At 42.5% G+C, this 11,621-nt stretch overlaps 2 protein-coding genes across 2 annotated transcripts; both read left to right on the plus strand.

Annotated features, from left to right (window-relative positions):
* The first annotated feature begins 339 nt into the window (after window positions 1–339).
* Window positions 340–3,811, plus strand: LOC149299088 (uS5 assembly chaperone PDCD2L-like). Its single transcript, XM_089486278.1, has 7 exons — window positions 340–447; window positions 1,136–1,299; window positions 1,662–1,734; window positions 1,819–2,147; window positions 2,417–2,533; window positions 2,873–3,018; window positions 3,681–3,811. Exons 1-7 carry the CDS (start codon window positions 340–342, stop codon window positions 3,809–3,811), a joined length of 1,068 nt encoding a protein of 355 aa, XP_089342404.1.
* A 2,736-nt stretch (window positions 3,812–6,547) lies between these two features.
* On the plus strand, window positions 6,548–10,311 carry LOC149299089 (F-box/LRR-repeat protein 8-like). The gene is made up of 2 exons (XM_089486580.1): window positions 6,548–6,699; window positions 9,258–10,311. The coding sequence occupies exons 1-2, from the start codon at window positions 6,548–6,550 to the stop codon at window positions 10,309–10,311; spliced, it is 1,206 nt and encodes a 401-aa protein (XP_089342706.1).
* The last annotated feature ends 1,310 nt before the right edge of the window (window positions 10,312–11,621 follow it).

Genomic DNA, 11,621 nt, shown 5'->3' on the forward strand with positions numbered 1-11,621 from the left:
GCCTTTGTGGTAAGAGCTGTGTGCAGGAAATGCCATTTCATTTCCCTCTTTTTTTATTTTACCCCGCAGCATTGTACTTAATGGACTCCCCAGAACAGCCTGCTGTCATGCCTTATGGTATATGGCCGCTGTGTGTCCAGCCTTAAATAAACCTGCCGCTTGAAATATACTCTCTTGTTTTTATGGGCCACGTATAAAAGCGGTCTGTATGATGACATTATCACCCCAGGACTATGTATTTCTATGTATATAACTGACGTTCCGCCGTCTCACTTACAGATGTGCATTGTCTTCTAAGGAGTGCGCTCTCCTTCTGGTCATTCTCCCGGAACTGTCAGGATGGCACAGTCTGACATCTCCTGCCAGCGGGTTCTTCTTGGCTTCCGAGATGCGCCTATCGCAAATAATGCTTCTTCGTGGGACATCAGTAAAATAGGTGGCGTGCCGGTGAGAGCATAATGTTAAACATCGCTAATGTTATTATTATTATTTTGTTTGTTTATATAGCGCAAGCTATTTACGCAGCATCCTTGTTACCAGACATTTGAGTTACTATTTATTCCTGAACTTTATTTACAAAACAAAAACCCAAGGAGAGGAGCAACTAGAACTCTAACATTTTAGTAGGCTTTGTCCCCGTTTTCACACGATTAGTGTCCTCTGGCATTCCACTAACACTGATGTGGGCATTAGCTTATATAGCAGGGGCGTCCAACCTGCGGCCCTTCAGCTGCTGCAGGACTACCTCTCCCATACTCATCAGCCTGCCCCTTAGCTGAAAGAGCATTATGGGAGATGTAGTCCTACAACAGCTGGAGGGCCGCAGGTTGGACGCCCCTGTTATATGGAATATGTGTTTGGATCATTACATACTGTACAGCCACAATAACCTGCCCTGTGGGGAAAGCTCCAATTAACCACAGGCTAGTAAAACAGAAAAAAAAACATAGCTGAAGCCTGACCTCAAGTCATAGAGCGCTTGCAACCTGTTTCCAAGATGATGGATCATGTGTGTTGAATCTAGAAGGCTAGAATGTTTGTGGGATGTAATTAAACGTTTTATAGACACACTTTGATTTGTGGTGGCGTTTGCGGCAGCTGCTCTTTAGCATTTATTTCTACTTCCCAATTACAGGACATTCCTCCACAAGTGTCCCTGGATGTGCCATCATGCCCTCTTTGCTCCAGACCTCTGTGTCACGTCACCCAGGTCTATTGTCCTCTAGAAGGATCGGCCTTTCATCGAGTCGTTCACGTTTTTGCGTGTGTCGGGAAGCAATGCTGGGGGAAACAGGAGAGGTAACTGGATTGTGTTGACTGAGCTCGCTCTCAGTGGTTGAAGGACAGAAATGTCATGGATCTGATGGTAGCACTTCTCTGCGAAATCTTTTTGCTATGATGACTGATCATAGAGCGATTGTTGGACACCTTTCTTAAAGACAGTCTACTGTATAACATCTTGTGTTAAGAAGTCTAGTAAGGACACCCTGGCCCATTTAGTTTTCTCATTTTCATATCAACCTCCAATAATCCTTAATTATCCTTTCCTAATGCGTGTTTTATGCATATCCTGCCACTTGAATTCCATAATTCAATACCATTATGGGCTATATCAGGTTTTGTGTATGTTTTGGTGCTTTACTTTCTCTGTTCATTGGCAGTTGGGTGGCATTAAGATCTCAGAGTCTTCAGGAGCACGAACCACCACATGTTAAAGAAACGTTGTCGCAGCAGGTGTGTCATTAGTTATTTTATCACACTTTACAGTGTAAACATTTTCCACAATATTTATTACAAAAGGTTTCTGTCCTTGTGCAGCCGGAGAACGTGGCAGCCACAGACTGGTGTGAGGATGCAGATGACTGGGGTGCAGATGATGACTCTGTAGGCCAGACTTCAGCGGTTGTATCGCTCCCCAGCAGTTGCCCAGCGGAGCCTGTCAATACGGATTACACATTGTCACTCAGGGACCTGTCCCTTTCTGATACGTCTCCCAATGGACATTCTTTGGATTCTGCCTTTTGTTCTTATTACATCTCGGTAGCAGATGAAGAGGAATGTGGTTCTAGTTCTGATCTGGATCACGCTCAGAGGCTCCTTCGGGAATACGAGAAACGAGAAGGTTTACTTTTAGAAGATCAGGGAAGGTGAGAAGTCTGGGGATTCCTGTTGCCACCGCGTATCAACATGAAGAAGTGGTTTCGTCACAAGTCTGTACATGGAATAGCATTTATTCTACAGCTTCATTAAGTCAATAATTATATGTTGCAGTCAGATTTTATTGGTGGGTCTAGTTTTTGTTTTTCATAAGCAGAGGAGAACGAGAAAGGTTTATTTGTTCATTTAAATCAGTTTAATTTAGTCTCTCTGTCTTTTCATATAGCATACAATAATTGTGGGTTTTTTCTCCCTCTAGCAACTGTACAGGAAAAGGAGAAATGGAAAAATACGAGAAACATAACTTGCGTAGTCATGACATTGTGTTCTATAAGTTCATGAAGAAGATTTCTCATTGCAGTCAGCAAATTCTCAGGTCAGTAACCCAGTCCTTGTGAAGTTCAGGGTATACCAGCAATGCAAGAACATAGATCATAGTTATAGATCAAGGAAGGCGGTTGGTATTCCCTGCAGCTTTGTGTTTAATGGCACTCTGGAATTATCTAGTTAATTTATGCATTATGTCAACATAAACCTATAGATTTTTACAGAGCAGGATTGGGATAGGTTGGCTTGTGTACTCTGTGAGTTCCTAAGTGTACACTCAAGTGCAGTGCATTGTATCATCAGGACCTCCGGATCATATTGGGCACATGGGCCTCTAGGTTTATTAATCCAGGTCTGATATCCATGTAATTCTTGTGCTCCCTTGCAGATATTCGTGGAACGGGATGCCTTTATACATGAGCCCTATAGAAGTGGGCTTTCACCCCCCGCCCTGTATACAATGCGGGGGGTGCAGAGTGTTTGAGTTCCAGCTGATGCCAGCCCTGGTCAGCATGCTGTGGAGCACAGAAACGGGTAAATATCTTATGCTGAACAGCTCTCAAGTAGTTTCTCTGCATCTAGAGGAAGGTGACAATGTGTCCCTGCACCCTCCAAAAGAACTAGTAAAGACAATGATTAAAATATATCCCTAGTGGCTTTATTCAATGCATTTTTGTAGCAGTGAGAATTAATTTCTCATAAAAAGCTTATCGATTGGAAGGTTGGAGAACCTTGCTTTGAGACATAGTTGTCCCTAACAGCTTACATTCTAAGTGGCACCCGGTGATATTCAGACAGGCAGGTAATGAAGTACAGACTCGCTTTATGCATATTTACATTTTTGGTTCCGTTTCAGTTGCTACATTATTCAAAGCGAGTGACCATACAGGGTAAGCTGGATAGGACAGATAGCTGAAGAGCTATGAGTGTAAGAAGGAGGATTTGTAAGTGATATATTGCATTATAGGCAGACAGATTAATGTTTATAGCATGTTTATAGCAGATTGGGTTTAATAATTGTCCTGGAGGGGGAATACTCTGTATAATTTCCTGTATTTGTCTGTTGGCGTAGAGCAAGCCATCAAAGGGGTTATTCCATGTAGCCCAGCATGTGTTGCCTGTTCTATCACTGGTCCAGCATTGGCGTTTGTCATTGTGCATCATTTCAGCCTAAAATCTCGTGTACCTGTTTTTAGATCTGCTCCTGGAGTTTGGAACGGTCCTGGTCTTCACCTGTGCGAGGAGCTGTTGGGCCGCAGGTGACAGGAAGTCAGTGCAAGAATTCTGTTTTGTTCAAGAGGATCCTGACCAGCAGTACTTTAAGTAGAGCTGAAACACGTCATATACGACCAATTAGAATGACTGACGGTCTTTAAACCGAAAAGAATGCTCTGTTTTTTTTTGGGGGGGGCAGAAATTTGAGGCAGCACATACGCAGGCTGACATTACCTTGTTGGGTGCCTAGCCCTAAAATCTGCAATGGCTAAAGAAGAATTTCACCCCCAGGGCTGAGTAATCATGCGTAAGCTTCTACACAACCTATACGCATAAAGGACCCATACTGTCCCCACTATGTGTTAAGTTTGTTGAGGAGAACAATGTTCATGTAGCATTGTACTCACAGTAGGCTTTATCGTACGCTAGAGACACAGAAGATGACTGATTCTACCAAGCTTTAGATATTCTAGTACTGAAATACCACTACCCACTACAAAATATCATTTTTTTGTTTGTTTTTGCTGTGACCGAAAGTAACAATATACAAGATCTAAGTATATGTTTCAAAACACTTACCATCTGTATTACTGCATGGCTGTGTATCTGTAATGAAGGCGAATGGTTTCGGTGAGGCTGCTCTGAACCATGGCGCTCCAGCTTCACATTTTTGTTTAGTGAATTATTACAATATGAAAGTATTAAGCGGTAGCCAGAACTGGTGAATTGTCAGAAACTAAGATAGTTTGACAGAAGCAAAGAATGCAATACTTTTCTATTGAGTTAATGTTTAACTTGTCCGCTTGCATCTTTACTCAACTGTACAGTAACTCAGTGTTGAGTTTATTCCAAGACGGCACATACATTACATATATTCAAGGCATAACCAAATGTACTAAGGCATACTATGTACAGTCAACAATGAAAACAATACAGCTGAAACATCCCAAAATACATCTAAGTATTGTATTGCTCTCTGGCGTACGAATAGCCAACAGAAGACATAGTACATAGAAGCAACATTAACCATGACAAAAACAGTCAAACCTGAAATAGTTCCAGTGGTGCAGAGACTGGGGAATCATGGAAGGAATTTTACACTACATATTAGTTGCTGGAGTTCTTTACTAGCACCCTCTGTGTCGCTCCCTGGAAAAAGTCCATTGGTAGTGTAGTGGTGTTTGAGTTCATTACTCATGATCCCCATCAAAGCCGGTGAAACAATACGCTAGGAGAACAAATGTAAGGAATCCTCTGCCGAGATGCACCGTGAGCAGGTTTGTTTGTGATACGGAGGCGTTGGTGACCCCAGCAAGGAATCTATCCTCGGCCAACTACCTTTTGTACATCTTCTTTACCCTATCTGTCTCGCAGCTTGCTTAGTGTCATGTGAGTGATGTTTCTTGAAGAAGAATTGGAAAATAAAAGTTTTTAGGTGACTATGATATTCTTTAGATATTATATTACTACTTTCCTGCTAATGGACTTCTTACGCAACCGGGATTTGCAAATCAAACCACTCCTTTTCCAGGCAAGAGGTGTATGAAAGAGAAGAAGGTTAGGTCTAAATCAGCCGAAGGACTAGCCCATTTATCAAACAATGTGGACAGATTTAAAGGGCCAACTTGTACTCAATGTGCCTCAATAAATTTTATTAAATAATAAAGTTGTAGAACATAAAATACAATAAAACCTTTTTCCTGCTGGCGCTGCTTTGGCAGTTGGCTGGGATTATTTGCAGTAAAAGAAGTTCCGTATCAGGTTGCCTTCTGCAAGCATGGGGATGTTGCATGTTTCATATTATCTACAGGATCATATCAAACATGTATTTATTTTTACAATACAATATGGCCAATATGGATGCAGTTGCCCTTTAAGCATAGTGCTGGTAAATTATACATTAAAATGTATACCTGTTAGAAATAATAGCGATAAAATATCACAGTTTAAAGCAAGGGAATAGGAGATCGATATGAACCGATACAACTAAACTTTCTAAAAGTATCGCTCCGTTAACTGCTTTAGTGCAGCTGTCTTGCAACACTAAAGGGAAAGCAATGTGTATCGGAGTGATCGCAGTGTTCTGCGTTCTATTGGCCCGGAATGTCATCTGACACCGCAGAGCCAATACTGATTTTCGGGAGGGTTAAAGCTGCCTGTTTAAGGAAGAGATTTCTGTGCCGTAAGTAAGGCAGGAGTGGGGTATATAGCCTGCGATGGGACAGCAGAGATCACCTTTGCTTTTGAAGTCTGATCTTGTCTTAATCTTGACAGCTTGATTATTCTGTATGGCGCTGCTAAACAGTACTTAAAGGGACACCGCACTTTAGTGCATATGATAGCTGCATTGTGCCTTTAACTATACGTGAAAGATAAATCGGTGAACGCTATGTGGGTCTGTTCACCTTCACGTCTTTTGTATAATATAAGTAACTATTTTGGATACTTATTAAAATGTAGTTGTCATTAGATAGGAATATTAAACAATAACGAGGGTCCAACAGCTATCGGGTTACTCACAGCCCTCTGGTGTCTTAAAGCACCCTTGCATGGCAATAAAAAAAATAAAATGCGCACACTGTGTCCTATATGTTGTATGATTTAGTAACTCTGTTAGGCCAGTGACAGTGTATCTGTTTCACCTTTGACCGTCACTAAGGTCTGTACTGAAGGACGTCACAGCCACACCTTTTACCTGCAGCCTTTCCTTTTACGTAAACAGTCATTTTCATTTATACCCCAGTAACAAGGATCATCGGCTGAGTTATTTCCTTGTTTTCCGCTGGACTATATACTGTGTGTTCTATTTCCTTTTACAGGGTTCCCTGGCACTAGTACTGAAGCTGCGATGGCTGACCGGTGGGAATACTTACCACTGGAGATCCTTGGAGAAATATTCTACTACCTACCTCTACGAGACAGACGGGCAGTCTCCCAGGTGTGTCAGCACTGGGCATCCGCGGTGGCATCTAGCAGCGTTTGGCACTACACCGAAATTAGGTATGAAGGAAATTGTATTACTATTGCTATTTGATTGATTTATATAGCACCATAATATCCTGCTGCATCAGGGGAGGGCTGGCAGCCTAAGGCCTGGGGGGCAAGTCTAGTCAACTGGCCCATTGCACCATCAAAGCGGCTTCGAGCGACATTGAAAGCGGCCGGCAGTCACTCCACCAGCGCCTAATGAAATTAAAGTGGCCGGCGTGCACACACCGCATGCCTCAGCTCTTCATCACACCCCTTTTAAGACGTGGGAAGAGGAGCTGAGGCATGGCCATTGGGTCTGACAGCCGCATGATGCAGGGGGGTACCTAGAGTATTTGGCACCTGTGGCAGACCCTGTATGTGGCACCCCCCCCACACACACACACTTTAAAACTGCACAGTTTCTATGGTTAGGCAAACATTGACAGGGGTACAGCATATTTGTTATCATTATATGCTTAGGGATTATGCGGTACCACCGTCAATGTGTGCCTATACATTGAGCCAGACACTGACAACCCCTATCACTATATACTAAGCCAAACATTGATGTGGTGTAGGCTTACCACTTTAGTGACTGGCTTAGTATATAGTAGGGATGCAACGAAATGAAAATTCTGGACTGAAACTAAAAATTCAGCATTCACTTGGCCAAAACTGAAAAAAAAAACAAAAAAAAACCTTTAAAATACTTTATTAAAAGTAACACCAAAATTAGACAAAAAAATCAACAATAATATTAACATATATATATATACATATACACACACACATATATATAACAACAATCACAATCCTATCATGCCCAGGTTCTAGCATGTGCTGGCTGACTTAGCATGATAGGAGTGTGATTGCTGTTTGCAATTATATATATATATATATATATATTAATACTGTCATTGAATTATTCTGTCCAATAAAAGTGTTAACACACCGAAGTTGGACCAAAAAATAATTTATAACAGCAATCACACTCCTATCATGCCTAGGCAGCCACAACATGCTGGAATCTGGGCATGAAAGGAATGTGATTACGGACTCCCTATGCCAAGCTATCCCCCAACACTTACACATCCATGCTATCTGAAACCCTCATTCACAAACATTCAGCATAACACCCATCACTCTCACACACTTACATTCAGCATAACACCCATCACTCTCACACACTTACATTCAGCATAACACCCATCACTCTGACACACTTATATTCAGCATAACACCCATCACTCTCACACACTTACATTCAGCATAACACCCATCACTCTCACACACTTACATTCAGCATAACACCCATCACTCTCACACACTTACATTCAGCATAACACCCATCACTCTCACACACTTACATTTAGCATAACACCCATCACTCTCACACACTTACATTTAGCATAACACCCATCACTCTCACACACTTACATTCAGCATAACACCCATCACTCTCACACACGTACATTTAGCATAACACCCATCACTCTCACACACGTACATTTAGCATAATACCCATCACTCTCACACACTTACATTTAGCATAACAACCATCACTCTCACACACTTACATTTAGCATAACACCCATCACTCTCACACACGTACATTTAGCATAACACCCATCACTCTCACACACTTACATTCAGCATAACACCATCACTCTCACACACTTACATTCAGCATAACACCCATCACTCTCACACACTTACATTTAGCATAACACCCATCACTCTCACACACTTACATTTAGCATAACACCCATCACTCTCACACTTACATTTAGCATAACACCCATCACTCTCACACACTTACATTCAGCATAACACCCATCACTCTCACACACGTACATTTAGCATAACACCCATCCCTCTCACACACTTACATTTAGCATAACACCCATCACTCTCACACACTTACATTCAGCATAACACCCATCACTCTCACACACTTACATTCAGCATAACACCCATCACTCTCACACACTTACTAATCCACTCTCTCCTACCTTTTCTTCTTTCACTCTCACTTTTCCTCTTCCTCCTCTTCTTCTTCTACTTCTTCTTCTTCCTGTCCTGTGCACTGAGCGCGGAAGACGGTGGGCGTGGCTTCAGTGTTGTGCGCCGGGATTTGACATCAAGTCCCGGCGCACAGCCACAGTTGCCGCGCGCACCGTTTCTGGAGGCGTGCCGGCATGGTGGCAGCCCTCAGATGAGCGGCAGACGGGGCGGACCGCCCCCCCCCCCCCCCCCTGCCAGGTACGCATGACGGCCGCATTCAATCCTGCTCGCGGCCGCTTAGTTTTTAACTTTGCGGCCGCAGCCGCATTGAATGCCTGTCTGCTGGTCGTCCGTCCGGCCCACCGGCCCGGATTTAGGGCGGCCTGGGGGGCAATTGCCCCCCTGCCCCCCGGCCCAGCCCGCCCCTGTGCTGCATTGTAAATGGGAGTAAAAGAGAGTGTCTGTGATATGGGTTGCTTTACAGCTTCATTCATTCATTAATTCGTTCATTCATTCTTAACTATAAACCTGCTCTAGAAATGTTCTCACCAGGAACTTAAGACTTTTTCCCTTTTTGCCTGTAGTTGGGTGTCTGAAGAAGAGCTGCTGTGTCTAGAAGGTATGGAGCGCTTTCTGAGCCAGATAAAGCAGCTAAAGATTGTTTTTGACCAATCCAAGGAGGTCAATCGCAAAAATGTAACAGAAATCCTAGATTGTCTGTCCAAAGAGAGTGACAACCTGGAGAGCCTGACCATTGTCTGCTGTGGAGAGAATCCATTATTTTATTCTGGACAGGAGATCTTGGAGAGCATCATGAACCTATGTCGTAAAGAGAGTCATCTAGACTTGCGTTACATGGATCTACGGAGGCTTCCCTTTACCCTTAGCGATGGCTTTGTCCGACTCATTGCTAAAGGGAGTCCAAATCTCCGTAGCTTGTACATTAACAATGGCACTTTTGTTTGCAAGGTAACCCCTGATACCCTGATTGCAGTGTTACAGTACTGTCCTAAACTTTCAGTCCTTGGTGCCTTTTGCTCTAGTCTATCAGAAGATGTTTTCAGGGAACTAATGAAACCGCATAGGCCACCGTTTATGCGCCTAGACATCTTGTGCGAAAGATTGGACAAATACACACTTTCCATATCTGATGAGGTCTGGGGAGAGCTCTGTGAATGTCATCCATCTCTTTTGGTAGATCTGGAGCTGGACCACACGGTCCCTGCTTGGAAGATCCCACGGATCTTAAAGCCTAATATTCCGGTAGCAACGTTACAGTTGAACACTTTCAATGAAATGGGGAAAGAAGTCCGGTTTGCCACCGACAACTACTGGCGCACGCTGAAAAAGCTAACCGTACAGACCACTTCTTCCCGCCTTCTTAACTGTGCACTCGTCAACCTGGCCGAGAAGTGCATCGCTTTGGAAGAGATCCATTGCTACTGTGTTGTGGGACCAGAAGTAATCAAAGCCTTTCTTGCACATTGTCCCCACTTGAAGAAATATACCCTTAAGCTTGACAAAGAAAAACACCCCTGGAAAGCAATAAACCACCAGCCAGCCCCCAAGGCGACCCTTGCTGGCCATAATAATCCTAACATGCTCTTGAAGCTGGGAGAGAATACTCAGGACAATTAAACAACAACAGGACAATTAAACAATGTTTACATTATGCATTTAATTGATGCTCTGCTAATATAAGTATTAAGGCTTTAATGCTTCTTCTGGTCGTAAAAACAGAGCTTACTTTTTGATGTAAAATGTAAAACTAATGTACATTTTAAACAACATTGGAATGCATTATATTCACATTCAATCTGTATTTTTTTAAACATTAGAGCTAAACCCGACTCAACTACAAGTCACCAAAGAATTGTATATCACCATATTGACTAGGACCTATGCAAGTGTATTTCTAGATATGAGAGGAGGCTCAGCAGCATTGGTGAGTTAATGTATAGTTAATGCTTTCAGATGCACTTATTGAATAAACCCAAGAGAATGTATTAGACAGAATGTGATCCCATAAATATCCAATTTAGGGGTAAATTGAGAATCTGTTCCTTTTTCAACAGTTCCTAGTGCTTTCTCTATGTGAAGCACTCTGTAGAGCCTTTGGTTTTATTGCCATCTAGACAAGGGTTTTGTGAGCAGGTTGCACAGTGACTATGCACAGGTAGCTCGTTTATGGCACTTGTGCCTGAGACACAGGAGACTAGATATAAGTACAGAATGGTTCCGGGCAATCTCTAATATGTGGACCTCCTGGTGAGCAGTGGACAACATATACCATGCAACATAATTGGCTTTGCTAAAGCCATCATCTAGTAATGCAGTTGGTGTTAATCAGTGTATTATCAGGAGTTATGTTAACCATGCCATTGCCTAATGTTATGGTGCATTAAGCATTTTTGCTAAATATACTTAATGTAATAAGAAATGTGTGTGTGTTTAACTTACATAGTTTCTATAAGCAGTACCGCAGAATGTCCACAAGGTGGCACCATGTTCCTCTTTGCGATAGAGTTCCAAGTCGTTGGCAGTACCAGTGAATGTCCACCAGGTGGCAGGAATTTAATATAAATTTGGTTGATTATTTGTGGCTTGGTGGCTGCTGATTCTTGGGTTGCTCTTACTGGCAAAAGTCACTGGTATGTAGTGGATTCCAGTGTAACCACAGCCACCTGCAGGGTGAAATCATAGTCCTTCCCAACAGCAGTGGCTTTTGAGCTCTGACTCACTGCACTGAATGAACAAGGTGAATGGTCAAGGTATTAACTCACTTCGTATGATTTTGTTTTTCAGATTAGTTAAATCAGCACAAATTCTGCTTGATGTATTAAAAAGTCTGGTTGCAATTCTAGTTCAGCCATCACAAACAGATATTTTTGAATGCCCAGACATAAAAAGAATGTGTTTATATGTTATGTTAAAATATTTTCATATGA

This window comes from Sceloporus occidentalis, unplaced genomic scaffold, assembly GCF_023333645.1.
Source record: "Sceloporus occidentalis isolate IW3139 unplaced genomic scaffold, rSceOcc1.0.p SCAF_29, whole genome shotgun sequence".
Lineage (NCBI taxonomy): Eukaryota > Metazoa > Chordata > Lepidosauria > Squamata > Phrynosomatidae > Sceloporus > Sceloporus occidentalis.

Bases quoted from the DNA above. Each gene is read 5' to 3' on its own strand.
- LOC149299089 (XM_089486580.1), top strand. From the start codon at position 6,548: ATGGCTGACCGGTGGGAATACTTACCACTGGAGATCCTTGGAGAAATA. The intron at 6,700-9,257 runs GTATGAAGGAAA...TTTTGCCTGTAG, and splicing joins TGGCACTACACCGAAATTAG to TTGGGTGTCTGAAGAAGAGC.
- LOC149299088 (XM_089486278.1), top strand. From the start codon at position 340: ATGGCACAGTCTGACATCTCCTGCCAGCGGGTTCTTCTTGGCTTCCGA. The intron at 1,735-1,818 runs GTGTGTCATTAG...GTCCTTGTGCAG, and splicing joins AAGAAACGTTGTCGCAGCAG to CCGGAGAACGTGGCAGCCAC. The intron at 2,534-2,872 runs GTCAGTAACCCA...GCTCCCTTGCAG, and splicing joins TGCAGTCAGCAAATTCTCAG to ATATTCGTGGAACGGGATGC.